Source organism: Lontra canadensis, unplaced genomic scaffold, assembly GCF_010015895.1.
Source record: "Lontra canadensis isolate GAN:19392208 unplaced genomic scaffold, GSC_riverotter_1.0 scaffold11, whole genome shotgun sequence".
Taxonomy (NCBI): Eukaryota; Metazoa; Chordata; class Mammalia; order Carnivora; family Mustelidae; genus Lontra; species Lontra canadensis.
In genome coordinates, this window is record NW_022631005.1 from 25,325,717 (window position 1) to 25,353,663 (window position 27,947).

General features: G+C 50.4%; 1 protein-coding gene across 1 annotated transcript in view; it reads left to right on the plus strand.

Moving 5' to 3' along the window:
* Positions 1-25,702, plus strand: part of TMEM163 (transmembrane protein 163) — a 226,646-nt gene extending 200,944 nt beyond the window's left edge. Inside the window, exons 6-8 of the mRNA XM_032856181.1 lie at positions 16,042-16,153; positions 24,212-24,353; positions 25,588-25,702. Coding sequence (XP_032712072.1) covers positions 16,042-16,153; positions 24,212-24,353; positions 25,588-25,648 — 315 coding nt within the window. The 3' untranslated portion in view covers positions 25,649-25,702. The remainder of the gene's footprint in view (positions 1-16,041; positions 16,154-24,211; positions 24,354-25,587) is intronic.
* Positions 25,703-27,947: the final 2,245 nt, after the last annotated feature.

The window sequence follows — 27,947 nt, forward strand, 5'->3', positions numbered from 1 at the left end:
GACATCACACCTGCGTTTTGGGGTAAAGGATCCTGGTGGGAGTGATGGGGGATGTCTTAGCGTGTCTGGCTGCAGGCACAGAGTATCGTAGACTGGGTGGCTTAACCCACAGACCTTTATTTCTCACCATTCTGGATGCGGGCCAGTCTGAGAGCAAGATGCCAGCAGGTGTGGTGTCCGGTGAGAGTACTCTTCCTGGCTTACAGATGGCACTAATCCCATTCATGGGGACGGCACACTCTGGACCCAATCGGCTCCTAAAGGCCAACCCTTCGGTGCCATCACTGGGGATCAGGACTACAACATCCAGATTTGTGGAACAAACTGGGAGAGCAGGTGGACTTGTTTGAGCCTAGCAGGTGGAAGGGGTTGGAAGGCTGCGTTGGGCCATCCTGACGGCCAAGATCTTGGACAGTGACTGGGCTGGCCTTTTTAGAGGCTGTTGGGCGAGATGGTTCTGGCAGCTTGTCCACCGGCACTCATTTCACTCTGGTATTTTGACCTGCTGGTATAGCTCTCTTGATGGCAGATGGTCTTCTGTGTCAGGGGAGGGGATCAGACCCCACTGGCTTCCTTCCTGTTTCTTCACCTGCTCCTGGCATTGTCAACCGCCCATATCCTTTGGGGACCTTAATGAAAAAGGCCTGGTGTCAAAACAGGAGGCATTTAGAGTGAATTAAAAAAAAAAAGTCACAGGGAGGGCTGGGAAAGTGATCACTATACATCGGTGGTACAGAACACGCTTGGTACCTGCAACCCACGATGTGTGCCCAGCGGCACCTGTCGACAAAGACACCGGGCTGAACCGTCTATACAGCCTGGCTCTGTTTGGATAGAATGCAGGAGTAGACTAAAGGACTCTCTGGTGACTGCCCTGCGAAAGCGGTTGCAGAGGGTAGAGAAAGGGTGCAAAGGAACCTTCCAAGGTAAGGGAAATGTTCTGTATTGGGTTTGGGGGTTGGTTAAATGGCTGTTACCATCGGCAGAATTCATCACATCAAAGGTCTGAAAGCTGTGCCTCTTACCCTGTGTTAATTATACCACAGTAAAATATGATAAAAATGAAAACAAGCAAACAAAAAATCGAATCCCTGGGTGCCTTTTTGAGGCAAGGTGTTAGTCAATCATGATGAATTTTAGCACTGTGGGTTTTGTTTGTTTGTTTGTTTTTTGGGTTTTTTTTTGTTTTTGTTTTTGGTTTTTTTTTTCGGTGAACTCAGGGATGATGCTATGCCTAACTGCCTCTTTTGACCATTTGCCAGATCATGATCTTTACCTGTGCATGTACGACACTTGTCTTGACCACCTTCTAGCCACTTACTGCTTTATCCCAGTTCAGAGAGAATAACCTGCTTGTTTCCAAATCAAACTTTCTGTGATGATGGAAATGTTCTAAATCTGCACTCTCCAGCATGACAAATAACCGATGGCCACATGTGGCTCTTGAGCGCTTGAAATGTGGCTAGTCAAAGGAGGAGCTGAGTTTTCAGTTTTGTTAATTTTAAATGTAAATAGCCACACATGTGTTTGAATGCGAAAAGTGCTATTTTAAACAAAAGATCAGGGGATGGGAATACAGCGATTACATGATTACAGTCAAGGACCACCTCACTGAGCAGGTGATGTCTGAATACAGGTACAATGCTAGTGAAGAATGAGAAGGAGCAGCATGAGCAAACGTCCTGTGGTAGGAGCATGTTCAGTGTGTTAGAGGACAAGGGCAGAGGCTGGGGGCTGGAGCAGCGGGGGAGAAAGGGAGAGTGGTAAATCTGAGGGCAGAGGGGTCAGCTCCATCCAGTTGGTTTGGTTGGGTTTGGCTTACTGCAAAGAGGTGAAAAAGATCATCTTTTCAGTGTATAGCAGGTCATGGTGACCATCATCTGCCACGTCAGCAGACAGTGTGGGGCAGTGCAGGGGGCCCTGTGTTTTCCTGAAGAGGAGCTGCCCGACGTCCAGATCTGGCAGACCAAATTCTCCTGAGCTTTGTGCAACACCTGATATCACACATCAGCCCTGGGATCCTCCCTCAGGTCAGAACTTACCAGCTCTCCCCTAATTGCTTTGAATCCTCAAACTAGCTGTATGGCTTTCACCGCACTCCAGCCTGGGCTTAGAGAATTGGAAGAGGTTGATAGTGTCTGGCTGCCCAGGGAGAGGCAGAGAGCACGGTTGGGAGCTCTGAGCTCTGCTACTGTTTCTCTGATGTCTTTGGGGGAGCCACCTGCTGTTTCTTTCTTTCTTTTTTTTTTTTTTTAAAGATTTTATTTATTTATTTGACAGACACAGATCACAAGTAGGCAGAGAGGCAGGCAGAGAGAGAGAGGAGGAAGCAGGCTCCCCTTTGAGCAGAGAGCTTGATGCGGGACTCGATCCCAGGACCCTGGGATCATGACCTGAGCCGAAGGCAGAGGCTTTAACCCACTGAGCCACCCAGGCGCCCCCCACCTGCTGTTTCTAAGCCTCAGTTTCCCCACCTGCAATATGGATTAGATGGTCTCTGAGTCCTTTTCCAGTTCCAGTGCTCTGATTTTAAGACCACTTCATGTGTGTACAGAAGGTGTGTTCTCTCTCATCTGGTCGTGGGCCAGATTTGGGGGGCTGGCCAAGGTGATGGTGAGGGTGTGTCTCAGTGACTTGGTCTCTTAGGTAAGACAGTTAGTCTTGGTGCAGACCAGTGAGCTGGAGGTGGAAAGCTTTTTGTACCATAGTGGTCTGTCAGGTCCTTGGAATTCCTCTTTGAGTGATTTGTGTTGCGTTTCTTTTGGGTGGTCTGGAAGGTAGAGGCCATGTTCAGGACAGGCCAAGGTGGCTTCTAAACTGTCGTGAGGTTTGGGTTGAGGGGTCATGGGCCGTCACCCACAGGGCAGGAGGAGCTCAGCAACCCTGGAGATGGGTGTGCTGAGTGTTGTCGCCATCAGGCCTCTATGTTCCCCTGGCTGGCAGAGAGTGGATCCAGCTCATGTTTGTCTGGCCTCTGGGAGCATGAGTGTGAGGGTCAGTCTTCGCTTCGTTCATTCTTGCCCTCACTGACCTCTTGTTGCCCTCCAGCAGCCCAGGTAAACAGCTGGTGCTCAAGAACACTCCCGGGGTGGTGGTTCTCCCCATTCCAAGGTATATTCCAGCATCCCGTTTGATCATTAGAGAACCAGCCAGCCTAGCGAATTGGTCAGCCTCTCCTCTCTGCATCCCCTCCACCCTCAGAGTAACTTTATTGAGTTAGGCTTTCAACTCTCTGCACTGACGTTCCCCGAGGGTTAGGGTGACGGTGGCCTGGTGGATAAACACTTCTCTGTCTTCCATAAAATGGCTTGTGAAAGACTTTGCTGATTATGATTTTGCCATCCCTCTGCATAGTACGGTAGTTCACATCACAAATGTTTTTAAAAAATTTTTAATCAAAGTATAGTTGACATATAATATTAATTTCAGGTATACAATATAGTGATTCAGCAATTACCTACATTACAAATGCTCATCACAGTAAATGTAGCCGCCCTCTGTCACCATACAGTGTTACTACAATATTACTGTTTTTCATATGCTGAACTTTTCATTCTTACGACTTCCTTATTTTATAACTGGAAGGTTGGACCTCATAATCCCCTTCACCTCTTTTGCCCATTTGTCTCCATTCCCCTTCCCTTTGGCTCCCACTAATTTGTTTTATGTATCTATGAGTCTGTTTCTTACTATTATTGTTTTGTAAGATGCCACATACAAGTGAAGTCATATAGTATTTGTCTTTCTCTGTCTTATTTCACTTAGCACAGTGCCCTCTAGGCTCATCTGTGTTGTGGCAAATGACCAAATTTCCTTCTTTTTTTATGGGTGTGCATTAGAGTGCAGTAAATATATCACTATATTCCAGTATTTATACCACTACTTATATAAAGTCCATTATATCCCAGGATATATACTACACCTTCTTCGTCCATTCATCTCTCAGTGGATATGGAGGTTGCTTCCATTTCTTGACTGTTGTAAATAATGCTAAAATAAAACGAGGGATGCACGTATCTTTTTGAATTAGTATTTTTGTTTTCTTTGGGTAAATACCTGGTAGTTGAATTACTGAATTATAGGGTAGCTCTGTTTTTAGTTTCTTGAGGACCCTCCGTACTGTTTTCCACAGAGGCTGCTGTAGTGTGCTTTCCCACTCACAGGGCAGGACGGTTCCTTTTCCTCCACATCCTCGCCAATGCTTGCTTTCTTCTTTTTGATACTAGCCACTCTGATTGGTGTGGGGTCATATCATACACATATTTTATTGCCTCAAGGATAGATACTGAGGTGGATGAGAAAGGATCTCTCCTCTTAGTGAGCTCCTAGGAGAAACAATGTAGGAAGCATGTGCAAGGCCATGTCACCAGACACACGTGAACCTGGTCCAGAGCGAGGGGGCGTGGAGTGCAATTGTCAATTCATAGAGTATGAACTGTCAGGAAATAGTTACGAGAGGAGGAGACACTTGAGATAAGTCTATAGAAAGGAGTGTTGACTCACTCAGACCGTACAAATACATCAGTAGGAAATTCATGAGACTTGAAGTCAGACCCTTTGGGCCCATGTTCCCACCCGGCCTCTGTAAGCATTTGATTTAATCTTCATAATGACTGTGCTTTGATCTCTGTCTTTAGCCTCAGATTATGATCATGGACATTATGTATGTTATGTATTTTATGTACATAAGCTAAATTATGTAAATATCAGTAATTGTCACCTAAGGATTCCTGAGATAAATTGCTTTATAAAAAAAATTAGTTTTATTGAAATACAGTGTACATACAGTAAAATTCACCTGTACCATTTGGCAAGTTTTTAAAAAAAGATTTTAATTTATTGGGGCGCCTGTGTGGCTCAGTGGTTAATCATCCAGCTCTTGATTTAGGCTCAGGTCATGATCCCTGGGTTTTGGGATTGAGCCCCGCATTGGGCTCCCTGCTCAGTGGGGACCCTGCTTCTCCCTCTCCGTCTGCCTGCTGCTCTGCCTACTGTGCTCTCTGTCTGCCAAATAAATAAATAAAATCTTAAAAAGAGAGATTTTATTTATTTATTGGAGAGGGAGAGAGAGAACACACGTGGAGCAGAGAGTGGGCAGAGGAGCAGAGGGGGAGGGACAAGCAGATTTAACGCTGAGCGTAGAGCCTGGTGGGGGCTTGATCTCAGAACCCTGAAAGCGTGACCTGAGCTGAAACCAAGAGTCAGACACTTAACTGACTGAGCCGCTCAGGCACCCCTTAATGCATGGAGTCACAGAACTACCAACACCATGAAAATATGAAGTATTCTGTCAATCTAAGAAGTTCCATCATGCACTTCTGAAGTCTCCCTAACCACTGATGTGCTTTCTGTCAGCATAGTTTTCCTTTTCTAGAATGTGGTATAAGTGAAATAATGAATTATTTAATTGCTTGTGTCTGCTTTCTTTCACATAGCATAATGCTTTTGTGGCGCCGTCCCACTCTTGCTGAATATGTTGGTAGTTGATTCTTTTTCACTGCTGAGTAGTGTTCCACTGTACGGCTACATCACAGTTTCTCCATTTACCGGTTGTTGGACATTTGGGTTGTTTTCAGTTTTTTGACACTATGAAAATAGTAGCTTAGAATACTGGTTTCCAAGTTTCTGTGTGGACAGAAGCTTTTGTTTCTCTTGGTAAACACCAATGAATTCCTGAGTCCTATGGTAAGTCTACATTTATAAGGAATGTCCGATCTGTTTATGAAGTGATATATATATATACACTCATTCCCACTAGCAGTATATGAGAACTCTTATCGCTCTACATCTTTACCGCAGCTTGTCTTATGTCTTTAATTTTAGTGGTTCTTGTGTGGACATGGGAGTATCTCATAGTGGTTTTGATTTCTATTTCCGTGTTGACTGAGGATGTTGGTCATTTTTCACGGGCTTATTTGCTAGTCGTATGTCTTGTTTGGTGAAATGTTCAGATCTGCTCATTTTTAAAAAACTGCGTCATCTGTTTTCTTACAGAGTTGTAGAAATTCTCAATATATTCTGAATGCAAGTCCTTTATTCATTATTGGGGTGCCTGGGTGGGTCAGTTGGTTAAGCGGCTGCCTTCGGGTTAGGTTATGATCTCAGGATCCTGGGATAGAGCCCTGCATCGGGCTCCCTGCTTAGTGGGGAGTCTGCTTCTCCCTCTCCCCACCCCCATGCATGCATGCTCTTTCTCTCAGTCTCAAATTAATAACATTAAAAAACATTCATTATCATTTTCTAATTGTCCTTTGCCCATTTTTCTGTCAGATTTTTGGCCTTTTTCTTAGAGATTGCTAAGCACTCTTTATACATTAGAGAGGTTAACCCTTTGTGATAGTATTTTTTCCTAGTTTGTATTTGTATATAATGTATCCCCTGCATGTTTTAGTTTTCGTGTAATCAAGTATATCATTGTTCATAGCTTTGAGATGGTTATAAAAGTCCTACACCAGTACAAAGTCATAAAGAAGCTTGCCAGCATGGACATAATCTCTGTCACTTAACCTCTGACATATATTTACCCTTGGTTTCTGAGTGAGTGGCTGAATTTTTTTTTTTTTTTAACCTTTGTGCTCTGATCTTTTGTCTGTTAAGTAAAGACTCAGCTCTGAGAAATCATGGGCCAGTGCTGTTAACAGTGAAAACTGAATACCTAACCAGGAAAAGGCTGTTGCTGTTTTTACAGAGTTCATGGTTCAGTAACCTGAGAGGTATTTAGGAGGCCAGAGAGGAGGCAGGCTGGTATGTTTTAGAACCGGGAACAAATCCAGGTCCTGCCATTAGCAGAGAGACCCTGGGCAAGTCATTTAGCCTCTGTGCATCTGTTTCTCCACTGCAGGTTCCCTCTTGCCTGGGCCAAGAGAATTACCTGAGACATCACTTTCTTGAAACCAGCAGTGCTACGTGCCTGCTGGGCTTGCACTTTCTCATCAGTGGCTTCCTAATCCTTGGGAAGGAATCCTCTCAGAAACTCCTTTTGTAATTATATTTAAGACTGTCTCAGCCGGGGACACCATAACAAAAGACCATAGGTTTGGTGGCTTAAACAACAGAAATTTATTTCTCATGGTTTCTGGAGACTGGAACTCCCAATGTCAAGGTGCCAACAGGAGCAGTATTTGGTGAGGGATCTCTCCTGGGTTATAGATAGCTGCCTTCTCACTAGTAGCTCACCTGGCCCTTCCTCAGGGCATGTAGGTGGAAGGAGCAAGAGAATGATTTCCCCTTCTTAGAAAGGCACAAATCCCATCATGGGGGACCCTCCTTATGACTTCATCTAACCCTAATTACCTCCGGAGGCCTCATCTCAAAACACTGCACTGGGTGTATGGGCTCAGCATTTGCGTTTTGGGGGAACAGAAGCCATCCGTGGCAGGGACCGATGATGTCTGGAGCTGATGACTGCGATCTGTGACAGTATGTGGCGAGAGGGGAGGCAGGTGGGTTTGGGTGGGGAAACTACAGAGGACTTGTAGGATGTTGAAAGCTGGTTGTGGGCAAGGGAGGGGGCAGACCTGTGCTGGCCTCGGTCCTTTGTGGGTTCTCCTGCAGGGTTTACTTCATTCTGAGGCAGGTCAGTGCAGCACTAGTGAGCCAGACCTCCTAGAGCTGGGTGAAGCTTTGCGATGGCCGCAGTCTCCCTTCTCCCAGACTTCAGGGAGGCAGTCATTCCTCAGAGCTGATCCTGGAAGCAGGGGGTGGTTGGTAGAAATAATCCACGGACAGAAAAAGCCCGAGTTTTGCCTATTGGCTTCTCCACATTTACATATAACATTTACTCTGTGCCAGTGTTAGCTTGCAATCTCCTCGGAAGCTTCCCAGGTATAACCTGCAACCATCCTCCGTGAGTGGAGGGCAGGGAGGAAACAAAGAGGGACAGCCCACTCCAGACTGGTAGGTGGCAGGTGTAATACGCACGGGAACTTACAAGGCTTGTCTTGGGCGGCTGCAAGACGAGTGATTTCTGCCTGCCAGAGTCTGAAAAGTTTCTGTGGAGGTTATAACTGGGTTCAGTCAAATACCTAGTCCAGTCCAGCCTCAGCACCACATTTCTGTCTCAGGGCTGTATCCTTGGAGCACCTTCTAGGAGCAGGGGGCTAGGGCAAGTGGTGCTCACATTCCAAGGACAGAGGAGGGGATGGGGAGACTCCAATTGCTCAGGTACAGTTTGCAGGTCAACTGGCGGTCATGTGCTCCTTTTTTTAAAAAGATATATTTATTTTAGAGGGAGCAAGCAGGGGGAAGGGCGGAGAGAGAATCTTAAGCAGACTCCGCGCTGAGCATAGAGCCCCATGCGGGCTCAGTCCCACGACCCTGAGATCCTGACCTGAGCTGAAACCAGGAGTTGGACGCTTAACCGACTAAGCCACCCAGGCGCCCCAAAGCTTGTGTTCTCGATGACCTCCTCCAGCTCTTCAGCCCTCGTGACTGGCTTTCACAGTCTTGTATGCCCCCTGTTCTGCACTTGCCCCTGAGTCGTCAAGCAAGCGCCTTCCTTAGCATGGAGGGGGCTCATTCGGTGGTTCTTGGGCTGCATGGAGGCAAATGCCATGACAGCCGTGCACGCATGTATAAGAGAGAAAACACATCAAGAAGTAATTCCCATACTCAGTGACAACTTTTTTCCAGCAAGAGCCCCATGATCCAAACGATGTATGAAGTCCACTAGGCAGGGGGTCAGATCACTCAAGGTATCCACTTGGGCCCTCCTGTGATTTAATAAAGATGACACATGAGCAGACTCATTTGATAGGAACACAGAAGCTTCTGTTTGGATAGTGGCGTAGTAATAGTGTCCAAGGCTCTCCCATTATGGAAGACAACTTTCTCATTATAGACATTTCAGTAAGGACAGAACTTTTGCCATTTAAGGTTTTCTGGGCAGCTATACCTTACCCCCGGCCAACAGAAGGGACCAAGATGGCAGTCAAATGATTGTACCTGGGGGAAACCAAAAATGCCCATCTGGCTTTGAGGATAGAGAGGTTGGCAACTTTAGAAACGTGACCTGGTTGGGGGGCCTGGGTGGTGCAGTTGGTTAAACGCTCAACTCTTGATCTCAGGGTTGTGAGATCGAGCCCCACATCGGGCTCTGCACTCAGTGTGGAGTCTGCTTGAGACTCTACCTTTCCCTCTGCCTCTTCTCGTCATGCTCTCACTCTCTAACATAAATAAATCTTCAACAAAACAAAACAAAACAAAACAAAAAGGAACCTTGATGTCGTACATACCATGTGTTTTGACTGGGGGAGGCAGCACCGTCATTCCTGAGGAGATGGATGGAGCAGGGGCAGGATACGGCAGGTCAGAACCCCCACCTTCTCCCCTCTTTCAGTGATGTGTTTTCATTCCAGGTAGTGCATTTCAGCAAGTCCATCAGGCATCAGGGCAATGGGGTCCCAGTGGAGATTAATTCCCCCTTATCCAGGGCTTTGAAGGAATTCACCCATCCTCGCAGGACATTTTGTTGCAAATTCCGGTGGAGAAGTCTTTTCCCTGGTGTGACAGGGCTTGGTGTGCCCAGCAGCCCAGCAAGCTGTGGCAGAGTGAGAGTCAGGGCGTCGGCTGTTGACTGAAGCTTCCGTATGTTTGTGATGCTGGGGGGCTCGGCAGGGATCCCTGGTCTGGCATGTGGGGTCACAGACCCTCCTGACTGATCATTTAAATGTATGAAAGCCTGTGACAGTGCTTCAGTCGACCCTGTCAAGGCAGTGTTTTACTTGTTAATAATTTCATCTGCTGCTTTAATATTCTTTTCGTTCTTTTCTACCAGCCTTGCTGCTTCTGGGTTCTAGGGGAGATGGAACCTGTATTCCATGTCATGTTCCTTTGCTTAGCCTTGCACATCGTGACCTTTGAAATGTGACCCCCCATCACTGTTTATTCAACAAGGGTGTCCATACATGGTACTGAGCTTTTTAAAGCTCCTTATGGCGGCAGCTTGGCTTGCACAGTGACCTGGGAAAGCTTGGGGCAGGTCAGTGTCCACACAAGCCCAGGCCTATTTAGAACCCTCCCTTCGAGGGAGGGGACCAATATAATCAGTTTGCCACCCTCACCAGTTAGGAGCTCCGTGATTGGTCTCGGACTCCTTTGGCAGTGGCCTTGGGTGTTTAGAATGCACACGACATGCTTAGAGCATTGACCCTGTGCATTCTGGCACCCTTAGCAATGTCGTCTGGGTACGGTGGTGGCCACTCTCTCTATACCCGATCTTTTGTATCTGTTAAAGAATCAGTTACCAGGGCTTGTTCTGAGGTAAGGCATCAGCATTTTTTCTTTCTCTTTTTTCTTTTTTTCTAAATTTTTTTCCAGAGCATCATCTTCTTGATGGCTGGGGGTATCCAATGCTTTATTAGCGAGGACTGCCTCAGGCTCTTGCAGGCAGACCCAGATGTCCCTCTGTACATCCTGACCCCTCAGAGCCCACATGTGAATCATCCATCCCTTGGCTTCTCCTTGTCTAAGCCATAGGGTTAATTTCTTTTGGACAGCCCACTGTCAATGCCACCAGTTAAGAGCTAGCGTTCATGCACAGCTCTCAGCAGCCTAGTAGCTGCTGTGGTTCACTCCTTCCCAAGAGCTCTGTCTGGAGGAATGCTATGCACGGTGTTGGAGCTGTTGCTCTGTGGGTACATCAGGTTTTGTCCCCTTCCCAAGCTGGGACCAAGATTCTATGGGCAGTCTCTCCTTTGTTGTCTCTGCCACAGTCTCTGACTCCTACCTTCTCAAGTCCTAGGCACATCTAACTCAAATGGTATTCCTGTTTGGGAGATCCCCAGAGATTTAATCTGCCTCATTAATATTCTTGCCTTCTCAAAGGTGGCTTGCTGCTCTGACCCCCAGTCCCATGTGTGCCCTTTCCTTACCAGGTGGCACAAGAGTAAGGGGCATTGTGCCAGGTGGGGAATACAAGTCCTCTAAAGACCCAAATCCCAACCAAGACTTGCATCTCTTTCACAATCCTAAGAGATACATAGGCTTGCTTCTTACCAATCACAGCTTTTGGGACAATGCGCAACTTATCTGACCAAACAGCGCCCTAAACCTTATTGCAACCAGCCTTGAATTTTCTGTAGACTCACTGACTATTTTTTTTCCCCCTTGCAGATATTCCAGCAAAGCCTGCAGAGTGTCCTGCAGCAAAGGCAGCCTTCACATGTTAACATTGTATCATTGATGTCATGGGCCCATTTTACTGATGTGGGGAAGGAAGACACAGGAGCAGGTCCATGACCTATTGTGGGGCTATGCAGGTAGTTTTGGGGGATAACTTGAAACTCATTATTGTCCCTTCCACATGAAGGCAAATTGATCTTAGTTACCAGAAACCTCTACTAATCGAAATCTCTTCCATGAATCTCCTTGACAATGAAGTACTTATGCAGGGATACTTCTTGCGAACTCATCAGAGCAAACAGTAGCTGTCCATAAATGACAAAAGACTTAAAAATGGCCACGGTTGAAGATTTAAAGTGTTCACTATGGTGTAATTAACAAGAGAATTTGGTTATTTCTGTGCCATACATTTTAAAATTATGACTAATAGCATTTTACCATGCTTTTAGGAATTTCAAATAAATCGGCACTAAAGGAAGTTTAGCATCATTCATAGCCTAATTAATTCAATATCTTCCTTTCATAAGGAAAGAGAACACATCTTTTGAGATATTCTGGGGACTCTCTGGAAAATTCCCAAGTTGGTTCATAGTTAAGACTTCATTGAAAATTTGATTTTGGGGAAACTTGTCAAAAATACCCAAAGGTTTAAAAATGTTTGATTAAATAGGATCACAGGTCACTGTGAAATAATACTTAGTTTCCCATTTAACTAAAGTGATAATTAAAGACTTCAAAGGCAAATGCAGAAAGTTACATAGCTGTGAAAAACATACCCCTTTTAATAGAAAGTCAGTTTTGTTAAATAATCAAAGACCTGATAAAGGTAACATGAAACACAGGAAATGATTTTGACAAAACACAGATTCTTTGTTTTCTGGGAAGATTACCTAAAAAGTAAAGAAAAACCTTTCATAATCTTATCCAAAAGAAGACCAATAGTCCAAGAAAACTTGTCCTTTTAGCAGATGAAAGAAAATTGTTTTAGTTTTCCATACGTACATGTTTGATATTAAAGCTTATTTTTCCTTAAGTTAATTAAGTAGGGCTCTTTTACAGAATAAAATCCTCCTCTTCATTCTCCTCACTTTCCCAGAGATCCCGCCACTTAGCATCCTAACCAGGCATTGTCACAGGTGCCCAGATCTTCAGCCACTATCGCTTGCAACCTCCTAGCTTTGCAGGAGGGCACGCCACGGTCTCCAGCTGATGATCCTGCTCCCCCAGCTTGCTGGCCAGCCCCGAAGCTGGCAGAGCAGTGGACGGACCACCATTTGTCCTTCTGTATCCTCAGCTCTTCCTCCCAGCTCTGTAACCCAAGCTTCAGCCTCTGGTGGGACATCAGTGCCAGCTGAACAGTGCACAGTCGGGGCCAGCCCACTGTGGCACGCTGTGTTTCCCTTCTGTGCTGCAGTGCGCCGTGCATGGGTCTTTGCACAGGTGCATTAAAGCATCTCCTGTTGTCTCATAATAGTCCGCAAACGTCTAATATATGGGCCCCTCCTTCCTATTAGAGGTTGGTAGCCAAGTCCTGCGGATGCCTCCTTCCTGGCTGGCTCACCAGTTGTTAGTTCACGAGCTCCTTGGGGCTTCCCAGGTGTGACTGGAAACTGGCCTGCATAGGTGGAGGGCAGGAAGAGATGGAAGGAGGAGGAAGACCACTTCGGATGGGTAGGTGGTAATTTTATTAGCAAGTGAGCTCATACACGACGAGGCTTGCCTTGGGTGGCCACAAGATGAGATTTCTGCAGTCCTGTCCACCCGATCTTGAAAATTTATGTGGAGGTGTTACCTGGGTTCTCTCATATACCCTGTCCAGAGAGCCCCGACAGCACACCTCTCTCTTCAAGGCTTGGTCCTTGGGGCAGCTTCTGGGAGTGGGGAAGGCAAGTGGGGCTCCCATTCCAAGGACAGTTGGGGGATGGGGAGCCTGTGGTTGCCCGGTCCAGCTTGCAGGTCAGCCGGCGGTCAGATCTTCTTGATGACAATCTTCAGCAGCCAGGCACTGCTGTAAGCGCTCTGAAGCATCCTTCTGAAGTGGTATTTCAGGTTCAAGCAGAGAATCGGAACCACTCTAAAAGGCATAGAACATGGCTTTATTGTTTACAGCAGGGATGAGACTTTCCAGGCTGGTGGGGGCTGCAGAAGAAGCTTCTGTCAGAATATTGTCCCTGAAGGCAGCAGGGCTGCCTGGAAGGAGGGAAATGGGGGTGTAGAGCGAAGCAGAGAGCAGGGACAACAGGAACCCCGCAGAGGGACCAGAGCTACACTTGTCCCTCACTGGTGTGGCCTCAATGATGCGGGTGATTAGAAGCAGAAGCCTTGACAAGCTACTGTGGTCCCACTCAGAGTTGTTCTTTTTCACATTGCACCGTTCATACTTTTTCCTAGGTAATCAGTTCCCAACGTTTCTTTTATAGGAGTGCTTCGCGTACTTTGGGGCTTGCGTTAGCACTTAGTGTGGCTGTTCGGTGGAATGAGTTAGTGCATGTGTCACGTGCTTGGACCGTTGAACATGAATTGCTACATTGACTGCCCATTATTTGCTTGCCAGGGGCTGCGGTATCACACTCCCTGCCACGGTAGAGAGAAATAAGCTGTGAGTGCTCGGGTCTGTTTCCCCAGTAAGCAGTGGAGTCCAGATGTGAGCAAAGGTCTGCTGGTGCATCACTGCCCTTTAACCAAGCCCCCCTATCCAGCAGTGAGCCCTGGGATAGGGAGAGGAGATAGGAGATACCCTAGGGATAGGAGAGCACAGCCAAAGCTATTGTGGCTTGTCTCAAGATACATGGGGGGTGCCCCAGCTCCTTGGGACTTAGATGGGGTGAATGCAGACTCTCTCTACATCTGGGAATTTAGGGATGAGGGCTTTGCCAACAGATTGAATGGAATCGGAAAGTCTTCAGGTGTGAGGGTTGAGCAAAGCAAGAATTCAGCCCCTGAATTTGGGGTCTCAAAGTGCTTGACTATGTCGGTCTCCCAACTTTAGTTTTCTCAATCCTGTCAGCACCTGGGTCTGTGTTGATATGTTGCCTTAGAGCCTGTGGGTGCCGACACTCATGATGAGCGTGAGTCCCTGCACAAAGGGAGCTGTGATTTGGAGATCCTTGCCCACCCCCACTCCTCCCCCTCATGGATCCTGCTTTGTCACCTCATGCACAGCAGAGACTCAGGATCTACAAAGAGGCTAGGTTTGGCATGGTCCTCACTGATAATTTGAGGAGGTGACATGATAACAATAAGAGTAATAATAATAATAAAATTCAGTGAGGTGATTCTTTTAAAGAATTTAAAAGTTCGAAATAATGTCAGATAAAAGAGTTGCAAAGATGTTACGGAGATTTCCTGTATATCTTTCATCCAGCCCCCCCGCCATTAATATCTCACATAGATAACCAGGACACGTTTGCCCAAACTCCGAGATTACTGGGCTATTACCAGAACTCTAGGCTCCATCCCAGTTTTCCTAGCGTTTCCACTTAATACCCTTTTTCTGTTCCAGGATCCGGTCCAGGACAGTACAGGTAGTGATATGTATGAACTGAGTAAATTTTGGGGTGGAATAAAGGGCATAGTTTAGACCTTTGTCTCCATAGTTTACAATCTGCCAAAGGTTCTTGGTTGTTCCTTATCTTTCATGACCTTGACATGTGTGAACAGTAGTTCTCAGGTATTTTGTAGGTTGTCCCTCCATGTGGGTTCATTTGGTGCTTTTTTTCAAGATTGAGCTGAGGTTATGGATTTTGGGGTAGAACACCAAGACCTGTTCTTCTTGTCCTGTCATCTTATATCAGGAAGCACATGATATCGGCAGGACTCATTAATGGTCCTGCTAATCTTGATCCCTTGGCTTAGATCCCTTGCCAGGCTTCTCCCCTGCAAAGTTACTATTTTCCCCTTACCATACCCTACTCGTTAGATACCCGTCACGAGCCCAGCCCACACTCAGGGAGGAGGGAATTCAGCTGCACGTCATAGAAGAAGGATTAGCAAAGGATCTGGGGACATATGTTAAGGCCAACCACCGTTGATCAGTATTCTACGGAGATGCTCTGATGCCCTGCAGATATCTTGTTTCCGGGGAGGTGATTTTCGAATGATTTTGTTCAGTTTTGAAGCCAGGAAAACAGGCTGTCTTCCTTCTTCCCAGCTTTCTGGCACTAGGTTAGTGAGTTTGGATAATAAGATGCTTCAGAAATCTTACTTCTTTTGTATACATGATGCTTTATCAGACTTCTGCTGGCAGTTGCATTTTAGTACTGGAGAGAATCTGGAGGCTGTGTCTCATGATGCACAGGAGCTCCAGGCTGAGGAGCGTGGTGGGCTCTAATGTCATGAGATGGTGATGCTTGCTTTTGCGTGTGTGACTCACTCATTGCTTGCAAAGTTAAGGTCAAAACTTACAGGAAGTGCTATGATAACGTCAATAGCAGACTTTATTTTTAGCTGCCTTTTCTGCACCTTGAAGGCTATATTTGAACTTCTAATTGCCTTGTGTGAATTTAAGGAAAAAACGTGCTTGTAAGTAGCTTCATCCCTAATTGGCCCTGTGGCTCTGTGTTGAAGCGTTCTTAGTCCAGTGGCGTACTTATATGTTCCCATATTCCCCAGCTGCTTTTTGAATTGTTTGTGAAAAACCACACATAGCATGCAGAAGAATTTGAAGGGGAATCTCCTACAGGAAGAGGAATACTCAGTTGTCCAAGGGAATATAAGTCTGGATTATCTGTTTTTGATCATCTTTTCCAATTCCCAGGGACACAGGTAACTAGCGAACCTATGAGACCGAAGAAGATACTGCCACCTGGTGGCAGCATACCCAATTGATCATTTGTTCAGGGAACAAAGCTGATCCTTAATTTGCAGGTAATCTGTTCTAGCAGGAAGCGAACTTTTGAAATCTGGAACTTTCTCTTCTAGGATGACTTCCTGTTCAGCGTCTCTATTTTAAGTGGGATCCTTTGCAGTATCCTGGCTGTGTTGAAGTTTATGCTGGGGAAGGTTCTGACCAGCAGAGCACTCATAACAGATGGTGAGTAGGGCCGGTGAGCCTGATCCTTGGGGGGCTGGGCTCACATGGAAAGAAGGTGCTGTTCAGTTGCTTGTCCTGCAGAAGAGCTCAATAATTTGGAATCTGTTCCTCACTCTCCTCCCCTCCACAGGCTGTTTAATGATTCTCGGGTTCCCATATTAGGGCCAATGTCTTGTACCCTGGGAAGTTAATAAATTTCATGAATCACCTCCACTCTGACTTCTTAACAGTGGGTCAGGGCTCCCAAGCCTGTGCTGTTTGTTAAAAGTTCAGATTCCAGAGCCCGAGCCCCTGAAGAGTCTGATGCTGGGAGGTGGAGGTGGGGTCCAGGAAGTTGTCATTACACCAGTGCCTTAGTCTGTGCGGTGCAGGCTGAGATCGGGTGCTGCCTTCATGGCCGAGCCAAGGGGCCAGGACACAGCATCACAGTGCTCCTACATGACCTTTTGATCACCAGCTTCTCTAGTCTTGTTCAAATACCACTTTCCGCAGCACCTGCTGGTGGCAAGGCAGGGCTGCTGGGGGCTGTGGAGGCCCTTTGCCCATAGGACACCAAAGCTTCTTAAACAGCAAAAGCCATTTAAGGCAGTAAGGGGATCAGCGACTGGGACTGAGCTGTCCTCTTCCCTGATTTTCAACCAGTGGGAGGCCCAGCCTGGCTTCTCAAGCTCCCAAGTGGAACCCAGGGTGGGGGCAGCTGGGGAAAGGCAGGACCCAGCTGGCATCAGCTGGAGTGTTTGCTGCTGGGACAGCAGGACACCGCAGGAGCACATGGGGCCAGGGGGCTGCACGGAGCTCTTCTGTGCCGGGCACCGGAGACCAGCATCTGACACAGAATTGGAACCAGCTCTGTCAGGTTTCTGTCCCATGGTCGTGCAGGCTCCTGCCTGGTCCCCAGAAGTGCATTTGCCCCTTAGAGAACCCCTTGGAGGTAAATAAACTGCTCTCTCCCAGGGCCCGATCTAACGAGCTGACGAGGTGGTTCTGTCTGTGAGAACGCTGCCTGCGTGCCTGAGGCCCCAGCCTGCGTCTTCTGAGGGCTCTGTCACAGCTGAGATGCTGGGGCTTTCTAGGCGTCTAATGTACGGCCCCGTCGGACCCTGGCCCGAAAGGGTACCCTTTCCTCTTTGGGGGCAGACCCAGAATCTGAGGAGGAGTCTTCATTCCCTGTGATCTTTGCGGTCTGGTGTTTTCTAACCCGGCAAAGAAAATTCCCTCCTTTGGACCTGGCGTCCTCCTTCCCTGGGGGAGGAATAGCCCAGGGCGTGCTTGGCTGAGCGACGCAGGCCGGGCGGGCATTAGCCAGGGCTCTGCGTGTGGTTGCTCAGAGGCACGCCGCTCTGCCAGGGCCCCGGAGGCCTGAACAAAGAGCAGAGGCCCGGCCGGCCTGAGGCTCCTCCAGCGGCAGTTCTGTGCCTCCCTCTCTGCATCTCTTTGCCTGGAACCCGAGGGTCGGGGCAGGCAGGCCTGAGGGAGGCTGCACCCGTAAGCGCAGCACTCTGGGCTCCCAGCGGTCAGTACTCACCAGGGGCTCTCCTTTCTGTCATGGTTGCGACACAAGCCTGCTGGCCTGCCGAGCAGCAGCACTTTTTCTGTTCACCTGAGTGCCGTGGAGACACACAATGTGCCTCCTGCGCCAGAAGCCTGGGTGTGGACCCAGCAGTCAGCCCTGCCCCTCCAACCACGATCGTGGGGCTTGGCCCTGACAGCAGTCTTCCTTCCTGTTAGATATTCCAGGTGGTTTCTCTTGAGGCTTCCGTGTCCTTCTCACTTCCTACCACTTTATATGGTTTATGCAGAAGGCCCCCGTGATTAGTATTTTTTTAAATGAATAACTTTTTAAAAACAATTTTATTTACGTACTTGTCAGAGAGAGAGAGTGAGCACACAAGCAGGGGAACGGCAGGCAGAGGCAGAAGGAGAAGCAGGCTTCCTGCTGAGCAGGGAGCCTGGTGTGGGACTCGATCCCAGGACCCTGGGATCATGACCTGAGATGAAGGCAGATGCTTAACTGACTGAACCACCCAGGCGTCCCTAATGGATAACTTGATAATCTTCACACACAAAGCCAGCTACACACACGCAGTGTTTCCATCACAGTCTTTTTTTTTTTTTTTTTTAAGATTTTATTTATTTATTTGACAGACAGAGATCACAAGTAGACAGAGAGGCAGGCAGAGAGAGAGGAGGAAGCAGGCTCTCCACTGAGCAGAGAGCCCGATGTGGGGCTCGATCCCAGGACCCTGGGATCAGGACCTGAGCCAAAGGCAGAGGCTTAACCCACTGAGCCACCCAGGCGCCCCTCCATCACAGTCTTGAACCAGGCAGGGGTTGTGACAAAGGGAAGTAGATGGTTTGAGAGGAAACTGTTCCACCCAGAGGCAGAAAGCAGGGGGAGCCATCCTGGGGGTCGTGGTAGGACAGAATCTGGGGTTTCGGTGGGGGGTATGTTGGGTGAGGGGGCACGGACATGGAGTCCACAGTAGGATTCTGGATGTTTTGTTCAATATTTAACACAATGGTGACATGATCGATGTTTTTTAAAGAGCCCTCTGGCTGTCAAGGTGGGGCAGAGTGGAGGGAAGGAGAGCTGAGGTGGGAGAAGTCTAGGGAGCCACGGGGTGGCAGGGGCCGGGACAGAATGGGGGCAGAGAGGTGGAGAATGGGGGTGGATTTGAGGAAGGTGGGGCAGTATCTGTAAACCAGGGCTCTGGGCTGAATGGTCATCAGGGGCCGATGAGAGAGAGACACAGAAGGACAGGGAGCACTATAGCAAAGAGCCAAGACAGCCGGCCACCCCATCCCCAAGACTGTTACCCATAAGGGGCCCCTGGCAGGTCGGTGAGCTCTGTGGTCCCCTGCCCGGCGGGAGTGCCAGCAGACAATGTGGCAGTCATTACGGCCTCCTGCTAATTGTGTTGTCTGGGCTCCCAGTTGTACTCCTGCACTGACGAAGTAGGGAGCTGTGGGTAACTATCTCCTCTCCTTCCCTCTCTTTGGGAGGTGGGGGCGGGATGGGCTTCAGGAGCCATGCCTATCTTTAATGTCCGGGGTCTCCTGCAGGGCTGGCTCTGGAGGGCATCCCTGGTGGCTGCCGGCCTGGGAACGCCCCTCTTCTGGCCCTGGGGCTGGGGGCAAGCCAAGGGCTTCTCTCAAGGAGGGAAGCAAGTTCAGCTCACAGCTTCCTGTGTGGGGAAGGAGGGCAGGCCTTATCGGTCACCGGGGGTGATGGCCCTTCCTGCGGAGATGCAGTACGTGAATGGGGTCAGGCTGACTCCACCAGATCCTTTGTCACTGGGTTGTGTCCTGACCTCGGGGAAGCAGACCTTCAGGGAGAGCGGGACAGCAGGTGTGGGCAAATTCCAGACACTCCCACTCTGTCAGGCACATCTTGTCTGACTTGGCTTTGCTGCTTTGAATATTCAGTCAACATGCGGTTTTTGCTCAGCATGAGGCCTAGGTTGGCTTTGTGTTATTGAGGTAGAATGTTTTGCACAGCAAGTGAAGAGTACCAGTGGGGCAGAGGGGGACTGTGGAGAGGTCCTGGGGCAGATTCCGAGCCAGGAGCCAGCAGCTGGGCTCTGGAGCTGCCTGCGGCCACAGATGGAAATCCGTCCAAGCAGAAGGGCCTGGGTCCACGGTCCTCATTCCCCAACTTCTGAAATGCCATGAGGCTGGGATGGTTTTTCGGCACATGAAGAACTTCAGAACTTTCTGCATAAAATGAATGTGCCCAATCCTACAGATCCTTCCCTAGTCATTGAGGCCAGACCGGAAGAGCCTCTGACGTGATAATTGTGTTCTGCCATCAACAACAACATTTGCTCTTGATGACAGCTCCGGTTTTAACCAAGGGGACAGGGACAAGCTGTGAGGCTGGGTGGAGGGGGTGGTGACATCGCCTAGAAGTGACTGACCCACAGGGCTTTGTGTGCCAGAGTTGAAGATGGGAGGTCTTGGGGGGCAGGGCTGGGAACTTGCTGTGGGACGCTGGCTGGGAAGCCTGTCCCTTTTGAAGGATGTGGCACGGCAGATCCAGAATTGTACCCTAGCCCCTGGGCCCTTGTCCCTCATTCCTGCGTGGGCTTAGGAGAGGTGGGGCTGACTATGTCCAGCTCTGTGGCCCGTGGAGGTGAGTGGAGCCAAGTTAGTCGAAGCTCTTTCTGTGAGCTGTGTGCAGAGGGTAGGCCCTGCGGAGCCGAGTGACTTGCTGGAGCTGAGGGGACATCTAGTGGCCAGTGAGAGGACCCTCACTTGCTCTGCAGCATCTCTGAGCTTCTTGGAAGGCTCCACCTGCCCCTGATAAAGATGGAGCTGGGAGCAAATGATACCACGCTGCCCTGGGGCAGTGTCCAGCTCCCCTGTGTCTTCCCCTTGGTTCTGGTCCCGCAGAACTAAAACTCCCCCATGCCAAGAATGCCCAAGATGTAAACTCCAGCCCAGGTAGCCTGGGACAGAGTAACGGACTCTGCCGGTGCTATTGGTGGCCTTCTGAGAAAAGCTGTGAACTGCAGAGCCTTTTTCTTTTCTTTTTTAAGAGGATTGTCCTGATTCCAGGTATTACAAAGGACAGGAAGGACTCAAGGGACCGCCAGAGGCGAGAGGGCAAATGCCAGCTTCTCATAATGGGAGGGGAGAAAGGATCCTGATGGATCAGAAGACAGGCAGGAGGTACGGCCCCCGCTTCTCAGGACCCGCCGTTCCCCTCCTGGGGGAGGTGTGGAGGCAGATCCGAAGACGGGACTACAGAGGACGAAACCATGGGTCGTCAGGGAGAAAGGGCCAGCGTGTTCCGTGTATCAAGGAGGGGGATGGACTCAGCCTGGCTGCAGGGGGGCCCTGATGCTTTTGAAATGTAGGCTTTAGAAGCATCTGCTCCAGAGCTGCCTGGAGATTGAGAGAGTGGAGAGTGGAGATTGAAAACCTGCTGAGCCTGTTTCTTCATCGTTCAGAGCTAGGTGAGCATGGGGAAGCCATAGACACGAACCACGCAGGGGCCACTTGGACGAGGGGAAGCCAGGAGGCAACACGTCTGTCCCTCACCTCCACTGTTGGAAGTGGAAGATTTGGAGGTTGAGACCTGGGAATTGGAGCTGGTGGGACACATCTCTGGTGAAGCAGAGGTCACCATTCAGCCTCTGCTCTCCTGCTGTCTCTGGGGCACCTGGGACAAGCTCTTAGACTGGCCAGCTGTCAGAGGAGAGGGAGAGGAGAGCTGGTGAGGGGTGGAGGTGCACACTGTAGGTGGCAGGCAGGGCTGGCCCGGCTACACATGGGAGTGCTGGGACAGGCCACGGCCCAAAGAGCCCTCACCAGCTCCCAGCTCCCTGCAAGTCCTGGCTTCCTTCTCACCGCAGTTCCCCAGGCTGGCCGTCAGAGGACATGGCCCCCAGATGGGAGGAAGGTGGAGGTGTCTGCCTTTCCCAGTCTCCACCACTATTATTCCGGTGAAATTGGCTTGGAAACCTTCTCCAGGGATGAACCGTGACCAGCCCTGAGAAGGGAGTGTGGAGGCTGACTCTCCCAGGAGCCTCAGGCTCCACCTGCCATGAAGGAGTGTACGCTCTGCTCCGCTCTACACCTCCCTCTCAGGGGCAGTCTCTCCAGGGCCCTAGCCCCAGACTCTGCATGGGCTGGGAGGTCCCTGGAGCCGGGGCAGGGATGGCTTCCTCTCTCTTGGGTCCGCTCAGCCCAGCTGCTGCTCAGTGGGAGCCCTCTTCGCACAGGTGAAGCCATGCCCCCCCCATCTATTCATTCATTCATTCATTAATGTGGCAATCAGCTGAGCCCCTGAGAAGTGCCAGCCGGTTCTGGGACTCGGAATACATTGAGACCCAGTCCTTGTCCTTCAGCTTATGCTTCCAGAGGGGAAGAAAAAGATGTTTGTAAAAAGAAAAAGTAAAAATCCCGTGCTAGGAAGTGAAGCGCTCTGGGGGAGTAGCAGGGGCAAGAATGAGGTCGGGTGTTGATGGGGGAGGAGGGAATCGCTGTAGGGCTGTGCAGGTTCAGCACGGGCAGGAGGCAGTGTGGGAGAGCCCAGGAAGAGAGGGGTGGGATGACGGAGGGAGGGTGAGTCTGGAGGCCGCGGGGGAGGCCAGGGTTGGCGGCTGCGGGTGCCGTGTGGTTGGAGCACAGCAGACGGGAAGGTCAGTGTGTGATGCGGGAGAGGTAGCTAGCTTGTGCCAGCCTTGAGGAGTTTGGATGGGATTCAGAATTGGGCAGCTTTTCTACTGGAGGCCTTTAGCTGCTTTCCATGGGGGGAGGGAGGGGTGGGCAGGGGGGAAGCAGGGAAGGTGCTGAGAGGCTGTTGCAGGGGTATGGTCAAGAGGCAGGTGCCCCGGGATCAGGTGGTAGTGAGAGGTAGGCAGAGTTGGGGAGGCAATAGCTGGAAGAATCACTCAACAGATGGGGTAGATCTAGGACTGGTGACATTTTGGGTGTGAGAGGTGTTAAGGACGGGCTCTTCGATTTTTGGCCGCTGCAGGTGGATGGTGGCACCATTTACAGAGAAGGTAGGGAGAGGGTGAGGTGTTTTGGGGCAGAAATTGAGATTTTGGCTTTGAAGACGTTCAGTCTGAGATGCTTGGGAGTGGGGCTGCAGCTCAGCAGAAAGACCCGGCCCAAGAGCCAGTTGAGAGACCCCGGTGTGGGGAGGGCAGGCACTCAGCCAGGGGGAGGCTGGAGGCAGGGGTGGTGGAGGAGGAGTTCCCACCACTGCACAGGGGAGCCCCCAGAGGAGAGAAGGACCCAGCAGCAGAGACCAGGAAGGGATGGCTGGAGTCAAGAGAGGGCAGCCAGCCATACAAAGAGGAGCATAGGTTATGAACCGGGGCAGGTGGCAGCTAGGCCATCGATGACCTCAGGGCTGTGGTGCTGGCGTGGGAGGGGTGCTGTGGGAGTGCGCTGAGGTCTAGGAAGGAGGCCTGGGGCTGCGGGGGAGGAGGAGGTTTCTCCTGGGGGAGGGGCATGCAGCTGTATGTAGGGACAGCAGCTGCAGACGGGGGTGGGCAGCAGGCAGCATGGATGGTGGTTTGTGGCGGGGTGGGGGTGGGGGAAGGTGAGGTGGGATTGTCTGTACCTACGTGCTCCACGTGGGTCCAGGTCGTAGCATCAGCTGAGAGCTGGAGTGCGGAGGGGACAGACTGAAGGAAGAGAGGAGGGTCCCAGACAGAGGCCAGCCATCCAGCTGGTTCCCCTTATTGGAGAGTGGCCTACCAGAGGCCACCCCCTGCATGCTGAGAAAGAGGTTGGACGCAGGTTTTGCTCAGCTGGGTCCTACTCTCCCCTGCTCTTCATCTCAAACCTCTCTCCTTGGCGTCCAGCCCCCCCATGTGTGAGTGGGTCAGGTGGGGCTGCCCCAGAACCGCGGTGGAGGGGACGTTGTAGGGGAGGAGCGTGGACCCAGAGCTTCTCTCTGGGCTGTGGTTGTGCTGAGGGGCAGTGAGGCCTTCTGCGGCTGACACCTGCTGGGCCCCCAGCAGCCATTCTGAGCTGTTCTTTCCCATGTGGCTTTTGAAAACTCAGAGGTCCAATGAAGTGGGGACCAAAGGTGGTGCCCTAAGTGGGAGGAGAGGCTGGTCAGTATCTGTTTGCCCCAGTTCTGTTTGATTGCCTTTTCTGCAATCAAATTGCCCCGCCGCAAATTCTAGATTCAGCACTTCCTCTCCTGGACACTGAAAATGCTCAGCTGATGGGAGGCCCTGGAGGGAAGGGATGTGGGTGTGGGGAGAGTCCCAGCCTCGCCCTCAACCTGGGACCCCTCCGGTCATAGTGTTTCACCTCTCTGCTGAACCTCGCACTCTCACTGGCCAAGTGGGATCATGGTCGGACTTCACAGGGTTGAGAGGATCCTGGCTCAGTCCTTGGGCCTGCAGACATTGAGTCGCTGAGGATCTGAACATCTCCTGGGTACAGACACTGTCCCAGACCCTGTGGGCTCAGCAGGGATGGGAGCCCGGGATGCGGAGGCACTCCTGGCATTGGGGGGCGGGGTGTCTCACAGGTGACTAAGAAAGTTCTCCTGGCCCTGCCCTCAGCCTCTCCTTGCTGTTTCTCCAGGGTTTAACTCCCTCGTGGGCGGCGTGATGGGCTTCTCCATCCTTCTGAGCGCGGAGGTGTTCAAGCATAATGCGGCGGTCTGGTACCTGGATGGCAGCATCGGTGTGCTGATCGGCCTCACCATCTTTGCCTACGGAGTCAAGTAAGTGCTCCTTCTGTCTCCGCTTCCCCAGGAGCCACGAGTGGCTGAGTTGGCACTCTTGACTGTCATGCCTTGTCCCTATGACCCCTCTGAGCCCAGGTGAGTTCAGACGACTAGAAACGCCCCCAGCAGGGGCCTGGCATTTTCGTGGCGCGCAGCCTTTTCCTGTGGTCTTCCTTTCTCTCTCACGAGGGTCATAGTGATACATGGGCGGGGCACGTCTGTGGGGTGTCCTCACAGGTCAAGTGCCTCCTGCCCTATGGGGTGCTCCAGGGGGCAGGGCCCAGCAGCACCAGTCCGCCAGACCCCACTTAGAGCATTTTTTCCAAAAGGAACGTGTCACTGCAGAAGGGCCACACTCGGGGGTAAACCCAGCCTGAGTCCTGTCACTGAGGACGCGCTGTGCAGGCATCACTGTGTGTTCCAGCATCCAGGCTAGAGTCGGCCTTTGGGAGAACCGTTTGTGAAAGGCACTGGGTTTTTAATTGTTAAGGCGCTTCCTGCCTCCCATGAGGACAGCTGTAATAAAGACGACGGACCATCAGGGTTGGCCAGGATAGGGCTGGTGGGAACGGACCATGGAACGGCTGCATTGGAGACAGCAGAGTCGTCCCACACGCCCTGTTCAATGCTGGAGTTCCCGTTTGACCCAGCAGGTGTCACTCTTTGGGGTCTACTCCAGGGAAAGGGAAACACGCGTCCCGTAAGGACTCCTGCGTGAATGATCCCAGCAACGTTACTGATGGTAGCCAAAGAGTCGGCACAACCCAGAAGTCTGTTAAACGGATCACTGTAGTAGAGCTGTATCACAGCGTAGTCCTCAAGCCCTGAGAAGAATGAAGCATTGCTTCAGGCCACAGCGTGGATGAACCTTGAAAATACGGAACCATTGAAAATACGGAACCTGCGAGCAGCCGGTCAGAAAAGGCCATGGGTTAGGTGTTTCCATGGAGAGGACGTACCCAGGAGAGGCCAGAGCAGGGAGACTAGCAGTAGATCAGCAGGTTGCAGGGGGCCTGGGAAATGACTGCAGGGAAGCATGGGGTTTCTTCTTTGGGTGACAGAAGGGTTCTGGAATTAGATGGTGGTTACCACCTTTGGGCATACTAAAATGCACTGAACTGTTTACTTGAAAAGGTTGAATTTTATGGTATAGAAATGAGAATTTCTAAAAAGCCGCCTGCTTCCTTCCCCAAACCCGCAAGGGGGTGACCTTGGTGTTTCCGTTCTACAGACTCCTCATCGACATGGTGCCCAGGGTGAGGCAGACCCGCCACTATGAGATGTTCGAGTGACGGTGGCCAGCAGGGCCTGGGCCGGCAGCTCTGCGTCCACACCAAGACCGTCAGGACAACAAGGTTTCTACACAGGCAGATGGTGCCAATATTTCATTGAACATCCAGTTTCTTTCTTGGCAAGTTTGTGTTCATGGGAACAAGATCTGCCCAGCAGGTCAGTCGGCACCGCTCCCCCTTGCTCCACTGCCCCCATCAACTGTGTTAGGACAATGCGCACAGGAGGGGGGACAGGCTCCACCCCCTCCTCCAGCGAGAACTGACCTTTTTCTATTCTCTGCAGTAAAAAAGGTTCTTGTGGGTAAGGTAAGATCTTTACTTGGCAGAAAGTTCCTCTGCGGTGCTCTAAGCCTGAAATGGATAGCAAGTGACCAGACCCACCTCCTCTGGACCTCTGGTAGCCCCTCCCGGTCCAGAGTCTCGTGTCTCCTGGCAGATTCTAAGAGAAGACTGTCCCTTTAGTCCCTCGCCCCTTGACATGCCCAGAACCATCAGTACAGATCACTTCCTCATTTCTATCAAGGTATTTCATTAGTTTCATACTGTTTTACTAATCCTGACTCTAAACAGATTTGTCCAAAAGGAGACCATTCTATTTTTAAAGTACTTCATGACCCACATATGAGCTTTGCATGGTTGAACTAAGCACATGACCCTGTCTTGTACATTCAGAACCTGAACCTACATGTAAAAACAGGATCCATTTTTGAGAGATGTGAAATGACAGTTTATTTGTAATAAATAATTATATAATCTATCCATATATGCATATATCTATATGCTGTGTTAAGTGGTAATGGTACATTACAGTCTGTTAGAGATGGCTCGCCCCTCTGTAAGGAACAAGATGTTCTCTGTTAATGTAATGTTAGGTGTAGACTGTAACGATGTTCCCCCAGCACACAACATTCTGTACCTCTGGAGCTGCTGCTTGTCCAGGCGACAGTGTCCGACCAATAAAGACCTTTACCTGTTTTGTATGGTACGGGGAGGTTATCTTGAAGCGTTCTCACTGTCCCGGGCGGGTTTTCTGTTGTGGATGGAGGAGGCTGTGGACAGGGTCCCTCGGCGGTGAGGGGGGAGACCCCGAAGGGCCGTCCCGAGGGGCGCTGTGCGCCCTGCGAGGTGGGGGGGGGGGGGGCTGCACGGTGAGTTGGTGGTGTGCTTGGGGGCTGTCTCTGGCTCACTGAGGGGAGGTGGTTCATTCTGCGGCGTCACTGACCTTGATTCAATCTGACACGCCCCACGTGGTTCCTTGGAAGGCATTTTGAGGAGTGTTGCCTGGGATATTAATAGGTCACGTGGAAAAAAGAGTTGACTGTACGAGCAGGTCTGGGAAATGCAAGATTCGAAAGATTTCTTTTCTCACTGTGTTGGCATATGCTGTGGAAGCTTCAGGAGAGGAAGCTGTGATGGAGTACCCCTTAAACATAAGCACTCCGGTTTTGACTGGCACGTGTGGGGACTTGTGCCCCACAGAGGCATGACGGGAGCTGCATGGTGTCTGCGTTCCAGGCAGTAGCCAAGAGTTCTGCTGGCTTCCGAGAGGCCGGCCATCACTCGCCAGCATGATTTCAGACAAGCCCTTGGTGTGGGCATGGACATGACCTTCCTTCTTTCCACGGTATCTCTTTGCACTCCCCCCTCCCCGTAAGAAAAGCCGTCCAGTCCTCTCTCCAATTCCGTTCCCTGTAGGTGAATGCAGGACCGGGGGAGCGGCTCTGAAACGAGTCTCAGTGGATGCCACCTAAGGGAAAGACTCCTCGGGGGTAAAACCGTTCCCTCCCCACTCCTGCCACGTACCTTCTCTTCAGTGTTTCCTGCAGGGTGTCTGCGAATGGTGGCCGTCATCAGTGGATGCCGGCATTGGAGGAGGCCGCTGGGTTTGTCCTCAGTTTGACCCTGCACCCAGCCCAGACCCCCAAAAACCACTGCCACCTGTCACACAACAAAAGTTTATTGAAAAATAAAGTTCTCCCTAGTATTCTCTACAACACTGGAAAACAAAGCAGTGTTCTCTATGCAGGTACAGTACATGTGGACAGCGACACCTTACTTGCAGAATCCTGCACTACGTAACCCCGGAAGTGAACAGCAGAAAACGGTTGTACCAGGAGCTCTTTGAAGACACACACGCAAACGGCTGTTAGCTTAAGGACATCAAGGTTGGGACAGCAACTACAATAGAAAGGATGGCACCTTCTCCTTTGGCATCGATCATTCTGCTCTTGTCCTGTGAATACTTGGGTATGACAGTGAGCAACGTGCTTCCCAGGTCTGCTCCATCTTGTCTTTGGCG